The 16,447-nt window shown below is 43.6% G+C and overlaps 1 protein-coding gene across 4 annotated transcripts in view; it reads left to right on the forward strand.

Annotated features, from left to right (window-relative positions):
* The window catches only part of SNCAIP (synuclein alpha interacting protein), a 154,084-nt gene that overhangs the window by 118,560 nt on the left and 19,077 nt on the right, over positions 1-16,447 (forward strand). For all 4 annotated transcript variants that reach the window (XM_029942037.1, XM_029942038.1, XM_029942036.1 and 1 more), the window contains 3 exons: positions 3,429-3,542; positions 11,001-11,126; positions 15,510-15,679. In XM_029942037.1, coding sequence (XP_029797897.1) covers positions 3,429-3,542; positions 11,001-11,126; positions 15,510-15,679 — 410 coding nt within the window. The remainder of the gene's footprint in view (positions 1-3,428; positions 3,543-11,000; positions 11,127-15,509; positions 15,680-16,447) is intronic.

The following is a 16,447-nucleotide window of genomic DNA, read 5'->3' on the forward strand; positions in this document are numbered from 1 at the left end:
TCCTTTTTTAACATCCAGTGAGTGACCCCAGTCTCAGAGACTTCTGCAGGCCACAATCTCCTGCCAGAATGTAATAACATTTTTGTTTGTGTGTTTTCTTGGTATTTCTATTTACGGCAAGTGATGCTGCATTCAAAATAGCAATCTATTTTCTTTTACCTTTGTAGCAGCATTTTATCACTTAATACATTTATTTCAATATCGCCTTCTGGAATAACTAGACCTAACAGACATCTAAGAGAACATTCTACCCAACAACAGAAGAATGTGTTCCCACGTATGCATGAGACTTCTGTTCCCAAGCATGCATGGGACATTCTCCAGAATAGACCATATGTTGGGCCATAGAACAGGTCTCAGTAAATTAGAAAGGCTTGAAGTTATGCAGAGTATGCCCTTTAACCATAGTGAAATGCAGTTAGTAGTCCGTAATAGAAGGAAATGTGTGATATTTACAACTGTCTGGAGTTATTAGAATAATTAATAATCATGTATCCAGAGTAATCAGTCCAGAATAATGACTCATTATAGAAGAAAATACAAGAAACACTGGAAAATATCTGGTGATGAATGAAAACACAGTCTATTATGCAGCTAAAGCAATGCTGAGAACAAAATATATAAGTGTAAATGCCAGCATGAAAAAAAGAAAAGGAAAAAGACCTAACGTAATAGCTTTGGGGCACCTGGGTGGCTCAGTTGGTTAAGCGTCCAACTCATGATTTTGGCTCAGGTCATGATCTTGCAGTCGTGAGATCAAGCCCCATGTCAGGCTTTGTGCTGGGTGTGGAGCCTGCTTCAGATCCTCTGCCTCCCTCTCTCTCTGCTTCTCCCTCCCCCCAAAATTATTTAACAGTAAATAAATAAATAAATAATAAAGCTAGTCGCTTAATCTTCTACCTTATGAAACTTGAAAAATAAAAGCAAACTCTAAAGCAAGCTGAAAGAAAGAAATTTAAAAATTCAAGCAGAAATAAATGCAACAGAGAACAGAAGGAAAGAAAAAAAAAAAAACAGAAAGTCAACAAAACCAATTCTGGTTCCAGGAAAGGATTTTTTTAAATATTAGTAAGCTTTTAGTTTGACTAAGAAAAGAAGAAACAAGACTCAAATCATTAGAATCAGACATGTTGCCTTATACTTCCCGTGTTCTGTGTAAATACCAGTCGCTGTGAAGGTCTTGCCTAGCAGGTGCTCACCACAATTCTCTTTCCTTTCTTCATTCAGAAGGAATGGAGCACATTGTGTCAGTGGTTTGTTGGGTTTTTTATTAATCCTGGTTGGGACCAGTTGGCTTGCTCAAAGCTTGCAGTTCGAAGAACATCTCTAATGAAGGATCCACACACGAAAGGTTGATGGGTGGGGTATAGGAAGCCCTAGAGGAAAAGTGCAATGTCCTAGGTCAAGGGCAGAGCACTGTTACCATTTAGGAGCCTGGCGTGCCAGCAAGACAGGGCTAAATGAAAGAACTGACTGATTTTTGACATTTGACTGGTAGAGGAACTCAGCAGCCAGTGGCGACCCCATGGGGGTTGGGGAAGCCAGGAACAGACGGGACCTCAACTCACGCTCCTTCCATGGTGCCCTGCGACCACTCTCCATCAGTTAAACCTGGGGGCAAGGGAGCTGGCCCATACAGGCCAACCTCCTCTGGCAGCAAGGAGGGCAAAGGAGGGAGGGGACAGATCAGAGGGGGCACCTGGAACATACTCGGCGCACACCTGACCCTGCTAGATTCCCCCAGTGGAAGGATCATCTCTGCCGGCAAATAGTTGCGAGTTGACTGCTTGAAATTCCAATATCCAAATAGGTGTAGATGAATAATGAGCAGTTGCCTCCTGCATCTTATGTCTAGAATGGACTTCTGGCTCCTTTCTCCTGGGCTAAGGCCCCACACTGGACAATCAAGAAGGCAGCTGATCGTCTCATTTGTGTTAGAGAGGATGTAAAAGAGCGCACTACTAGTAAAAGGTAGTAAGTGTTGTGTGCCGAGTACTCTCACATGCTTTGTCTCATCTGCTGCTCACATTAACAATGTGAGGTCATTACTACGATCCCTGCCATTTCACAGATGAGAAAACGGAGTGTCAGAGAGGGGAAGCAACTTGTTCAAGGTCTTGTAACTAAGTAGTGGATTAAGGATTTAAATCCATTCCCAAGTCTGGGTGCTCATGACTAGGTTATCTGTGTCTGCCTTCCTGGTTTGTACAGCATGGGATCTCAGCACCAGAGGAAAGAGCCAGGGCAATGAAGGTAGCATTTGAGCCACTATAATAGGATTATTTTCTTTCTTTCTTTTGGAATCCTGCCACTTCAGATTCTCAAGGGTAAAAGTCTATTTATTCTAAGACGTCATGTATAAACAGACGGTATATTCATATAATAGAATAGTTGTTAGCAATAAAAAAGAACAAACTTTCCATACAAGTAGCAGCATGGATGACTCTCAGAGGCATGAATGCTGAGTGATAGAAGTGAGACACAGAAGAATAAAATAAAAATCCTATCAATGGTTGCCTGGGGCGAAGGTGAGGACCTGAGACCAGGGGAGTCCTAGAGATTGGGGGGCAGGGGGCGACAGAAATGTCCTCTATCTTGACTGGAGAAGTAGTTACATGAGAGTATATATTTGTCAAAATTCATCAGACCACATGCTTACAAAAGGGTAGGGTATGTTTTATAGCATGCAAAATTATACCTCAATAAAGTGATTTTAAACTGACCAATTACATTTATAAAAATGCATTTAAGTAAAAATTCACTGACTTCGAGTCAGAACCACAGATCAGAAATATCATAGGTGATATGCTTATATTGCAAATGAATTAAGGCAAATACAAGAACCAAAGTCCATGCAAGTTTTCCTTTGGCAAAATTACCATCTGTGAAGTTTTTCTTTCTTTCTTTTTCTGTTTGTTTTTTGTTTTTTGTTCTGTTTTCGAGAGCAAGAGACCAAACATGAGCAGGGGAGAGACAAAGAGGTTGAGAGAGAGTCCCAAGCAGGCTGTGTGTTGTCAACACAGAACCTTTGTGGAGCTCAAACCTGATGTGTGAGATCATGACCTGAACCGAAATCAAGAGTTGGACATTTACCCAACTGAGTTATGCAGGTGCCCCTGTGAGGTTTTCTTTTTTGTTTAGGTTTATTTTGTTTTTGAGAGAGAGGGAGAGAGAGTACATGCACACAAAAACAGAAAAGGGGCAGAGAGAGAGAGAGAGAGAGAGAGAGAGGGAGAGATAATCACAAGCTGTCTCTGAGCTGCAAGCACGGAACCTGACATAGGGCTCCATCCCATGAACTGTGACATCACAACCTGAGCCGAAATCAGGAGTCAGACATCCAACCAACTGAGCCACCCAGGCACCCCTCTGAGGTATTTTTCACACCTGAATTACTTTTAATTTCTTTCTTCTTTTTGTCATTCTAGAATGGCCAGTTGGAGTGTGTACGTTGGATGGTGAGTGAAACTGAGGCCATTGCTGAACTGAGTTGTTCTAAGGATTTTCCAAGCCTTATTCATTATGCAGGTTGCTTTGGTCAGGTATGAAGAATTTTTAATAATCAGATTTATAAGCATTCATTTCATTTCATATTTTTAAGTGAAAAATATGTTTTAAACAACCTAAATATTCCACAATAAGATATTGGATAAATAATGCAGCTACATACAGAGGATGGAATTTTATGGGGGAAAAATGTTCATTATATGCTATTGAAATGTATGCTATAAAACCATTCCTGTAATTTGGTACCAACTTTGAAATCTAGAGGAAGAGGAAGAGATGTAAATAATAAGATTAGAAAACGAGCTATGTCACATGTTCATAGCTGTTGTCACTCAAGATGGAAACACAAGTGGCTTCATCTTCTTTTCTTGTGTTTTTCAGTATTTTCCAAATTGTCTACAACAAATGCACTTAACTTTTGTCAAAAGGGAAAATGATACGTTTTCTCGTACCCAACATTAAAAGGAAAAAAAATCTTCAGTAAGATACTAATCAAGTCAATCTCTCTCTATTAAAGATGGGCCAACATGCTAACTCAATCAGTCTCAGGTACAACCAGTTTCTACATTAGGAAATCCCAGTCTGAGTAACTGATGTACGCAGATCACACTCCAGGGTATGGAGTACAAAAACCATCAGTAACTCCCTTTGAGGGGGATACGTATAAATTATATTTTTAAAAACTTAGAACCACAAAATGCCAATCTCAGTCTTAAAAAAATAAATAAAGTCAGCACTGTATTAAAATAGATTTAATCATATTTGTTTGTGGCAAAGAAAATTGCTTCTCGTGCATATAACCATATCCCCTTTGGCTTCATAAACGTTCCCAGTGGCAGTAAATTGTGGTATTGTCAACAAGAGATTATGCTTTTCCGAGCATGACAATCTCAAGTTCAAAAATATCCTTGGAGAATATGACTACAGCCTTTCTCTTTAGTGGGAGTCCGTGTTAGGTGATAGTTTACCTTGTACCATGGTAACTTCAATTAATATAAATTATACATATATATGTAGTTATGAGTGTGTGTTTGTGTGAGTATGTTATGTATACATACGGCATATATATAAATATAACATAATGCATATATAACATATATATAATGTGTGTATATGTATATATATAACATATATATATTAAATATAATGTTCACTATACATGCCAGACACCAAACCATTGGAATTTGTGTAGATTATGTCAGTTATTCCTTAAAATAACCCTGTTGGATCCTATTATTTCTACCCATTCTGTAGATGAGAGTCAAGGAAGTAAGTTAAGTGACTTGCACTGGTCTTGTTCCAATGCCCAGTAAGCAAAGATTGCATCTCAGCTCAGGTCCTCTGATTTCAGGACCAGATTCTCTTTTGTGTCTGCCTGTGTAGATAATTCCTATAGCCTGTTCACAGTGGCATTGATCTAACTGAGGGAAACTTTCTTACAATTTTGACAACACACTGTGATATACAGGTCATCGAATAAGTGAGTGCCTGGTACTAAACTTAGGAGATGAAGAATAGAGCAGGAAGAACACTGAAAATTAGTCAAAGCCACTGTCTTTGAAAGAATTACTCCATTTTTCTCAGTGCGCTGCCCTTATGAGCCCCAGCCACAGTACTCCACAAACGCCCATCGTAGTTACTAAGCATTTGCCAAGGATGCCCTTGGTTTGCTTATCCTGGCAAAGGAGACAATAGCATTTTTGAATGACCAAAAGAATGTAATCACCGTTAATCTTCATACATCATTTTCAGTATAAAACTGAATGTTCTTTATTCCCGAACTGTCTGGATCATTGTTTTGTGTCCCTGATTTCATCGGCTTATCTACAGCCTCGCAAGGAATTTTCCATCCTGGTGGAAAAGGCTACCTGTGCTTTTGGTAGAGCTTGCCAAAGACAAGGAGGAAGGGATTGCATTGCTGTTCTGAGACTGAGTAAATAGCTGAGCCCCGGCATTCTTTGTGTCGGGAAATGCTGCCGAGGCATGCCAGCGTCTCTGCGCGCCTCTCGCCGTGGGTTTCTCATCGTTGTAAAGCTGTCGGGACCGAAAAAGAGCAAATGCCCTTTGTGGGGCTGGTTGGCTGACGGCGTGGCTTGCTGGACTGGACTAGAGGAAAATACAGAAATCGGGGACACAGCGGAAGAGCCATGTCAAACGTGTGCCTCGCACTAGTATCAGTCTTCAGGCTGCTGTTGCGAACTGAGAAGCGTTTTGAATGCCCCAGAGTACAGCTCTGAGCGGGGCAGCAGCCCCTTGGAGAGCACTCCTCCCCAAGTGGAAAGCATCAAAGCCCTTCAGAACTGCGAATCCTCTTCTGCCCAGCCATCCCGCATCCGCCACAGGCACTTATGCAACAGGTAACCTGTGGAGATGCTGAACTTGGAACCGTTACAAGGCTAATATTTTCACAAGGACGACTGTTATTCAACATTTCTTCTAATGGATTCAGCACATGCAGGTTTTTCTGCATCAGGCAGGCACTTGAGTGTGCTCTGGTTTTGTTTCTTCAGTAAATACCTCCGGAAAAGATAGTACAGAGGAAAATTCCTCCCTTGGTTTATTTTCATTGCCCTCTGCCCCTCATATAGATTATCAAAGAACGGGCTCTATTTGACTCCCAATTTGTATCCTTTTTTCTCGCAAAAATTACCTTAAAGACTCCAGGACAGCAGGGCAGCCGGTAGTTTTTAGCGGCCTCCTGGAGTGATAGATCTTGGGGCGATAGGAATTGATTTTCCTCATCTTGACACATGAAGTCTCAGAGGGTGCAATTATGCCATTGCCTGGTCGTACGGAGCGGCACTAGCCACAGGGAGCGCGGAGGTGCAAACTGCAGGGAAACTCCTGGAACAAGCAGGGATGTCCTCCAGTTGGCCTGCTTTGCTGTCCCTGGAGGGATGTTGCTGGCCAAACAGTAGAGACAGAATCGTCTCCAGTCAGAGCCACCAGCTTGTCACGGGGGCCATTTTATTTCACTACGAAGGTTCTGACAGTCTGGTCCACGCTCCCAGCAAAGCAGTCGCGCCCTCAGAGGGTTGGGGACTTCAGCCCATTCTGCTCCGGTCATTGATTCAGTGGGTTCTGTGTTCCTTGTGACCGTTGTGTTTCTGAGTCTTCCCTGTAACTTTTGCTAAGGACATTCTGCTATGAAAACAGTCTCCCTCATAGCACTCAGCGTGTACCAAGAGCACCTCTGTCCACACGGGGTGTGTCCGTTTTATTTTATTTTTTGTGTTTATTTATTTATTTTGAGAGATTGAGAGAGCAGGGTGGGGGCAGAGAAAGAGGTTGAGAGAGAGAATCCCAACAGGCTCACCATGTCAGCTCAGAGCCTGATGCGGGGCTTGAACCCACGAACCATGAGATCATGACCTGAGGGAAACCAAAAGCAGGACTGAGCCACCCAAGTGCCCCGCGCTCACCATTTTACATCTTGGCCCTGATACAGATCAAAACAACAAAACAAAACAAAAAGGGATAGAACAATCAGGGACACTTTTGAAAAAAAAGGAAGGCCCAGCAATTCCTACAAACAGTCATGAACTGTAGGCGTGCAGGCAAGAGGCCACATGTTATTGTTTTGCCACCATTGACTTTAAAAAGGCGAAATATACTGTGGACTTGATTGTTCCACTGTCACAGGGTAGAAATAAGGAAACAACACTCAAAGTGCTGTGATTGCAAATGGAAGCGGAATAGAAAGCCTTCGGACTTGTGGGTTCACCCATCTGCTCTCCAAGGACTAAAACAGCATAAGCAATGCAGAACTCCACGAACCCACAGGCTCAAGGGCTGTCAGCCATGCTTTCTGTGACCTAAGGGTGCAAAATGAGCGTATCTATCACGGAATCAGGGGCCATGGGTCAATGAGTGATTGCGGACACTCATGCTCAGTAGACAGGAGACAGAGACCTGGAGAACACTGGCTCCACGTCTGAACTTAAATCCCAACGCTGCCATTTACTAGCTCAGAGGCCTTGGAGACGTTTATTTTTTTAAGAAAAGAAAAAATCTCTCTGGAACTCAGTTTGCTCATCTTTAACATGGAAATAAAAGAGCTTTATTTGCCAGGTGGCAAAAAGCCACATGAAGCACCACCCATTGCTGACACATAGTAGACATTAGATAAATGTTGCTTTGTAGGATATTTAGGTTTCTTCCAATTTCCTGTTTTATTGATCTCAATGTTGTTCAATTGATTTATTTCACCATAAGTAAAACATAAGGGAAACCTGGCAAAGAATGATTTAAGCCTTGACCTATTTAACAAATTCCCAGATACGCTTTTTGTTCACATTTTACTGTCTCTGGATTCTGCATTTGTCTCGCAATATATGACACCATGAAATTATGGCTGGCCTTTTTTTTTACATGTTAACATCTCAAAAACCAGACTGAAGTGTACCTTTGATAGTATATTAGATTTGATGGTCTAGGATGGCAGAAGAAGTTGCCTCCTTTGGAACTTCCATCGGAACGAAAACTGTAGACAGTTTACTGATTGATGCAAATAAGAAACCTGTGGTACACTTATGAGACTTTGTGCAGCAAATGTCATAAATTACATGCATTAATTGCCTCATTAAAAGAGTTGCATTGCCTTTGACAACACACAAAATGACCCAGTATAACAGGTCACCAAAAGGGCAGAAAATCCCCAGAAGAGGACACCAGGACATGAAGAAAGTTTTCAGTCCATAGCTAAAAATTGAACGTCTAGATGAGTGTGTGGGCAGATGGGTAGAATGTGAGGTTGGAGAGGCATTCTGTAAAACGAAAATAATACAGAAGAGCCCCTCGATCCCTATGACTGCATGGGATAGTCTCTGAAAGCAGTGAACTATGGGAAAATGAAAATCAGAAATTGTATTATTCTTTAAACATCTCCCTGACAGACACACACACATGCGCACGTGCACAGAATGAAAGTGCTAAATATCTAAGAAGGGAGGTAGACATCACTGCCTATATATATTTAATACACATGCATCTCATAAGGCCCTCCTTAGTTGGAGAAAATAGCTGTGTTTGTTCTCCTTACTAGATATTCATCATGTAAGTCACTCTTTACATTATAGGCCTATTGAGTTCTGGCGTATTCTCCAGAATCAGAGCAGAAAACAGCATTTTTCTTGAGGTGGATGCTGAATGTACTTTTACCAAAACCCGGGCATTCCAGACCTTTTGTTTCCATGACATATCAAGAACAGGCTAATTACGTAGCTTCTTATTAAAGTAAATTTCCCACTACCGAACAGAAAACTGAACTTGAGGTGCTGGGCAAAGACCTGTCTTCTTCTGAACGGTAGAATAATGGCTCTTCCTTTTTATAAGTCTTGTATCTTGAATTGGAATTTAATTATAAGGAAGAGTTATCCATGCCATCAGAAATTCTTCATATTTCTACAGGGGAAAATTTCCAGTCATATGAAATGCAGTATTCTGTTTCCTACAACCCTATTATTAAAAGTCAGAACACTGTGGACTATAGTAAAGGGCATGTTCTGTACATGTGGAAAAGACTTATCCACTATGCTATTAATTGAGTGGAAAAGATGAAAATATGCCTGATAAGAAGGTACATGTAGGCTATTTCTAACTGTCTTTCATTCCTCTAAACTTTACTTGCTAAAGAAGGGTGTTGTTACAATGTCAGAGAATACGTACTTGTCTTCTTTGGCTCTCTGATTTGTATGTAAAACAAGGAAGTTTGAATGGGATGATTCCTAAAATCTCTCCCACTCTGCCTTTTTAAGGTGCCATGATTTAATATCATAGAGCAAGCCAGGGGACCACGCACCTGAGAATGACCCACTCAGGTGCCAGGGCTGTCTTTTTCACCAGTCGAATCACGACAGCCTGCCCTCTTAATGTTTCCATGTCTTAGCCATTGACTTCAAACCAGTTGGTTGTGTTTTTTATCCTGAGATATGTCCACTCACCCAGGTCTTTAAGATCATACGGCAGAATCATCTGGCTCCAAATAAAAGTAATATCCCTCCCTAATTAGGAAAAATAAAGTGGTTCTATCTTGTGCATATGAAACATCACCAGCTCTGGTCCAACTATCAGCCCCACCTTGTTCCAAGTTTGCCTCCAAAGAAGAGGGCACGCACATTGGTATACCCTTAGCCAGATTTTAACTCCCAACCCTGGCCTCCAGGCCCTTCTTCACCTCATTCTCCGGGGACATTCAGGGTATCGTGTTCTACGAGGTCTGTCTGCTTTCGCCGCGGACACCCTGCTTTTTCTGGGTGCCTTCTTGGTAGGTTAGAGGCAGTCATTACATTTTTCTCTTCTTCTTCCTTAGGGTCTTTCTCCCTGCTTGCCCACATGGAAAGACCATGGTGGGAATATTTCCTCTGTCCCTGATGTAACCAATGCCTTCATAAACAGTGCCCTGCTCCCCCCCATTTAGGGTGAAGCCTTAAAGGACTTGGCTGTTTTTATCCAACATTCCTTTAGCAGATTACTTGGCATGTTCAGAAGGTGAAGGCAAATTTAATCCAGAAAAGTATAAAAGTTCATGACCAGTCCAAGCAAGTAACTGGAAAAAAAAATCCTTTAAAAGGATAAGAAGAGGTTCAAGGCTATTTCAAACACATGATCGTCTTTTGAAATGTCAAATTCCACTCACTAAACTTCATGCTGTTGTTTTTCCCACTCTCCTATTTTTTTAACATTATATTTAATTCTTCTATTTTAAAACAGTGAAATCCCATCCCCCTGCTTTCTCCTGAGGCCAAACATAACATTAAAATACCACAAAAGACCCAGTGGGTAAAATGCAAACGGATTTTGGCAACACACTGAGCACTCTTTGTCTTTGCTCTTGAAAGACCTCTGTCGACCTCCCTTTAACATAGAATAAGGGCAACCTTTACCTTTACAACCCTACCAACATTTGGTCAGAAAATTCCAGAAGGTCTTGGTTTTATTTTGGTGAGATTCTTCTTCTTAAGCAACTTAAGCTGTTGCCTCTCTCTGATAGCCTGTTGATTGCGGGAGGTCTGGGATTATGACGGCATGGTTGAAGCATTATCAACTTCAAAGGAAAAGCTGATTATCCCAGTGTCTAGATTTTATAATATTCTTGAACCCTAAAGACAGTATAACAAACTAGCACAAACATTGCCTTGGCATTAGAAGACAGATTCCGGCCCTCACTTTGGATCTGTTTAGGTGTGTGACTTTGAGGAGACACACAAACATTCTACAGATCAGTTTGACATCCATAGAGGAAGTCAGTTAAACAAGAATATTTCTGATATAACTTTTCGCTCTTAAGATTCTCTGAGCATTCCTCTTTCATTGACTTGAGTCAGAGAGAGGCATGGATTTTTCAGTTCAAAATGAATGAGTATTTTCTTTGGAGGGGGTCAACCTGGTTGTATTTAAGCTTCCCAAGTGAGAAGTTGTGTTTTCCTCTCTCTTTATTTTAGACTTTTTATGACACGATGTTCCATTAATTGCAACTGTCTGTGTGTTTACAGGAGAAAATTCTTCTCTGGCTTCTTCAGTTTATGCAAGAGCAGGGCATCTCGTTGGATGAAGTGGACCAAGATGGCAACAGTGCCGTTCACGTGGCCTCCCAGCACGGCTACCTCGGGTGCATACAGGTACACAGGCCTGCTGCTTTGAAGAGAGAAATGAGTTTATCAAGTAGTGAAACGAACAAAAATTGACATTTTGTTTACTGGAAGAAATAAGTGGATGAAGTCTGCTTTTTCCATTGTAGTAGATAGTAAGGAATTAAGTCGGGGTAGTTGTATTTCAGAAGTCCACACAAATGTTGGCATAAAAAGCCCGAGAAGTGTTTCCTTGAGTGATGAAGGCTGTCCAAAGGGACTTGACAGAGGTCTGTGGTTTGCGCCCTTTCTCTGGGGCAGGACTGAGCTTCTCGAATGCCTTCAGAAAGGCCCTGAATTGATTACAGGGAGGCCTCAGGTAGGGCTGTTGCTCCCCTCAGCCCTCCGGCAGGCTAGGCAGGGTAGGGTCTCCGCTGGCCAGCCACTGTCCCCAAAGCCTCAGGCGGCCTCATCTGTGTAGCCCTACATGCCTCACAGGTATTACCATGGTCTCTGTGTGCAAGGGTGTGAAAAGGTTGGGGAGCAGAGCCACTAGAGTGGTGAGGAGGCTCTTCTCCCTGTCCCCAGACACCGGAGACAGGATCCAGGAGGGCTGCTTAGAGCACACAGACTTCCCACAAGAAGGGGAGTCGGCATCTTGCCCCTCAACAGAACGCTCTACTGCATGAAGCTGAGCCAAACCCAGTGGCGCCATGGTAATCACACATGACGGAAAGCCCAGCAGGGTCTTCAGAAGCTTGGGGCATGTGTGAAGGTAAAAGCCAGATAAACCTCTTTTCTTAAAAAAAAATGCAAAGGTCCCGAGTGATAAAGGAAAGAGAGACCCTAGGAGAAAGAGGAGGAGCAAGAAGAGTGACCCTTGAGGGAAGGAGAGGCTGTGCATTGGAAACAAAGTTTAGATTTGGCCTGGAATTTGATGTAGGAAGGCATATTTACCGGAATCAGACCAGTCACACCATTTGTATTGTGGAAAATGACCCAGCATCTACGGATGTGTTCTCACATCTGCCTGAAATGTGACAAAGCCCCCTCTTGACTAACAGCATATGGCTGAAGGCTGTGATTAAAGAAAGTGTTTTTACCTGACTGAGTTCACAGCATTCAAAACCAGTTTGGTGCATAAAACGGCTCCAACAGCTCTAAGCAAGCAACAGTCTTTTTTAACCTTATTCCATGTTGTTTTCTTTTATTGCAACTCAATGTGCTTATTTAACAGGAACTACTTATTTAACAGGTCCTACTATGTGCAGGGTAGGTTGTAGCCAAATGAGAAAATCTGATGCAACGCCTGGGTGGTTCAGTTGATTAAGTGTCTGACTTGGGCTCAGGTCGTGACCTTACGGTTTGGTTCGTGGGTTCGAAGCCCCGCATCGTGCTCTCTGCTGTCAGCACGGAACCTACTTCAGCTCCTCTGCCCTCCTCCTCTCTCTCTCAAAATAAATAAACTTTAAAAAAGAGTTTCTTTTAAAAAGAAAAAATCAAGGCAGTGAGAACCAGTTGGTTATAAAGGTAAAAGGGACTCTGGAATTAACAGGATAAAATCTGGAAAAGCTGTCAGTGTGAAAGGCAAGAGAATCATAAAAGCAAAAGGTGGAGGTGACTACAGTGCTCTCTTTGGAGAGTGATGTTGATAGGAAATATTCCGAGTGTCTGAAGTTTCCCCACTCACGCTGGCATGGTATGCACCTTCTCATTTAAGGCACCACATTGCAAAGCAGTCATGAGAAATGAGAGCAGAGAAAAAAGAGAAATTTAAATTCCTACCAGGATCTCCAGAAGATGGAAGGACTGTAGCAGCACTTTTTTGTGAAGGAAAAAATAATTGAATAAAAACCGAAAACTTCCATTTTTCCATTTAACAAAACCCTTGAATATGTAATCGTCTTGAACTTTTTCAACAGCTAATAAGTGATGGAAAGCCAAAGAAAGCGAGCTGATATCACTAATTTTGCTTGAGATCTTGGTTATTTTTCTTTCGTATGTGAAGAGAGGCTGTCTGTGCTTTTAGGCCATTCATCTCTCCACTTAACACAAATGATGTTTTTGGCTCTAGATACCGTGGCTGTGGAAACTTGGATAATCTTGGAAGCGGGTCTGTCCACTGGGTGTGAGGTTTAAAAGGGGGAAAAAAAGATATAGAGAGACTGAGGGTAGGCCGGGGTGGGGGTGGGGAGCAAGGGCCCTTCTGAGGTGAGGTGGAGACTGAGTCTGGAGAACACTGGGAGCGAAACTGCAGAGACCAGGCCGGGGTCAAGGGTGTGGTAACAGCAGGTGTTTACAGAGATGTGCTGGGCGGGGCTGCGGGAACTCAGGGCCGAGGTGACCTGCGTGTCACTTACATTGTGGCTGACGGCAGTGGCTTCATGGCAGATTGGCTTTTCGTGGTGAGTGAGTGTAAACCAGGGGGCGCCCAGGATCCTCACCACCTCTCAGTTTAGGCCATCTATGAATTTAAAAAAAATTTTTTTTACGATTCCTCTTTTTTTTTAGTCTTTTGTTTTCTGTATGCCTTTCATCCTCCCCCTTTTCATTTTTTTAAAAAAAGGTTTATTGTCAAATTGGTTTCCTGTGGGGAGAAGCACTGGGTGTTATATGGAAGCCATCTATGAATTTAAAAAGCACCCGTGTTCCTTTTGGAAGCAGAAGCAACTTTGACTAATTCAAATCCAGAGGTGGGTCTCTGCCTCTCATCCTGATAGTGTCAAAGACTGTGTCAGATTGTGGCTGTTGACTAATACATTGATGTCACAGCTTTTTGAGGCATCTAATGTCACCACAGTATAAATAGAAAAGAATTGTGATTTTTTTTGAAGTTTATTTATTTGTGAGAGAGAGGAGCGGGGAGGGACAGAGAGAGGGAGAGAGAGAGAACCCCAAGCAGGATCTGCACTAACAGCGCAGATCCAGACATGGTGCTCAATCTCATGAGCCATGAGATCATGACCTGAGCCGAAATCAAGAGTCGGATGCTAACCCAACTGAGCCATTCAGGCACCCTGATTTCTTTTTTCTAATTACTGGTGTCAACCATGGTCCATCAAGTCTTTTTTCTTTACTAGTGCTGACCTTGGCCAGATTCCATAACTTTCTGCTTGCTGATGAAACATTTACTCCAAACCCATTTAAAATCTCAATCATCTGACTCAAAGTATTCTCCTCTCCAACCCAGATCAGACTCAGGGTTCAAGGGACTTGGCTCAGAGATGGAGGCATGACTGGCTTTGTATACCCCCAACTCCAATCCCTACCCCCAATTCCTATTCTCCTCTCTTTTCTGGGCTCAGTGTTGGAGACAAAGAGGTAGGAGAGAAAAGTCCACTGACTCTGCTTAACCTCAGGGGTCATGACACTCTCCCCAAAGGCTGTACTTGCTTCTTCAGCTCACTGTGGTTGGCCACTAATGTCCTCTGTGGCAGCCTTCAGATGCTGTCCCTCTGCTGGGCATGGTGGGTGAGGCCTCTCTGGAGCTTCCCCACTGACACCTGGACAGGGGACATCTGGCCCTAACATTACATCCTCGCCCCCCATGCACGTTCCTCCACCGGTGTTGCACTTCCCTGCTCCTGCAGCCGGAAAACGCTCTCCTCCCGTAAGTAGTGTAAGCCAGCTCACCCAAGCCCTCTTCTACGATGTCTGCTCAGTCCATGGGTTATGTTCTTGCCCAACTCATGGCGGAAGTGTGGGCTACCTCACAGCCCCTCCAGGTCATCTCTCTCCAGTTCTCTTTCTTTCTCCTATGACCGGCTCAGCCACAGATCACATGTGCTTCCCAAGCAAATAGGAACAGGTAAACAAAATTCCACTCTCTCCTCCACCTTTTTTTAAAAAAAAGTTATATTTATTTTTGAGAGCAAGAGAGACAAAATGCAAGTGGAGGAAGGGCAGAGAGAGGAAAACAGAGAATCTGAAGCAGGCTCCAGGCTGTGAGCTGTCAGCACAGAGCCCGATGTGGGGCTTGAACTCACACACCGTGAGATCGTAACCTCAGCTGAAGTTGGGAACTTAACCAACTGAGCCACCCAGGTGCCCCTCGCACCCCAAGTCCATGGGCCCACATGTTGAAAGGGAAGAGCAGCTACCCACAGCTTCTCCTGCTTAGAAGGCAGGCCCCTTGGGGCAGCATCAGGCCTGCCCCGTACGGCTCCTGGGAGGCTGGGTGGGATCCGAAGCAGTTGCATTGGCTCTGGTGCCCATTTGAGGCTCTGAGGGAAGTGTCCACTAGCAACTCTTGCAAGTTCTCCAGAGCCTCTCTGTGTCTCATGGTCCCCCTTGTCCGCCACCCCAGCATACCCTGGGCTCCAGTAATGGGTTTGGGACTCACAGGAAAAATCCATTCACCTTTCTGTTACAGTCATTTAAAAAATGCTGCAGATGAGGTCTCGGAATGACATGTGCCTTTGCATTTTCCAACAGACATTGGTTGAATACGGAGCAAATGTCACCATGCACAACCACGCTGGGGAGAAGCCCTCCCAGAGCGCCGAGCGCCACGGCCACACCCTGTGCTCCCGGTACCTGGTGGTCGTGGAGACCTGCATGTCATTGGCCTCTCAGGTGGTGAAGCTGACCAAGCAGTTGAAGGAGTAAGTGGCCCGTTCTTTCTGTGACAGCCGAGTCTGGCTCGTCATCCCTCTGCCTAGGTTTGAGCTGGGTGCTTTGGTAAGCACCCCTCATCCTGGTTGTACAGGGAATTCCTAGCCTTCTCTGCCTTTCTTCTTCCGTGCCAAGCCTTCCCGGCCAGCAATCACGCTGCAGGTGCCATCTCTGTAGAGGTAAACTGATAGTGAAACCAACAAACAAGCAGTACGGAGCAGACTTCCTAAGCTGGGAACGTACAGTGGGTGGGATGACAGACGGGCTCTCTCCATGTGCACATCTCTGGGCCCGACTTCGCATCAGGCATAGGAAGAGCCCACAGGCAACGTCCCCAGACTTCTGTCCTTTACATTCTAGGAAATCATAAGGAGCCTGAGAGAGAGGAAGGAAGGAAAACAACAACAACAACTAGAGATGGACCCATTTCTCAACTTTTCAAAAGGAAAATATACATTTGGATATTTAGTAATCTGGCAACCCTCACCAGTGAATGAATAAGAAAAATTAAGCATATGATTCGTGAATCTTGAGAATGTAAAATGGTGCTCAGTCACGGTGATGTTACTTAAAACCCTTGGTCTAGGGGTGCCTGGGTGGCTCAGTTGGTTGAGCGTCTGACTTCGGCTCAGGTCATAATCTCATAGTCCTTGAGGTCAAGCCCCATGTCAGGCTCTGTGCTGACAGCTCAGAGCCTGGAGCCTGCTTCAGATTCTGTGTTTCCCTCTCTCTCTGCCCCTCTCCTGCTCATACTCTGT

Source organism: Suricata suricatta, chromosome 6, assembly GCF_006229205.1.
Source record: "Suricata suricatta isolate VVHF042 chromosome 6, meerkat_22Aug2017_6uvM2_HiC, whole genome shotgun sequence".
Classification (NCBI taxonomy): domain Eukaryota; kingdom Metazoa; phylum Chordata; class Mammalia; order Carnivora; family Herpestidae; genus Suricata; species Suricata suricatta.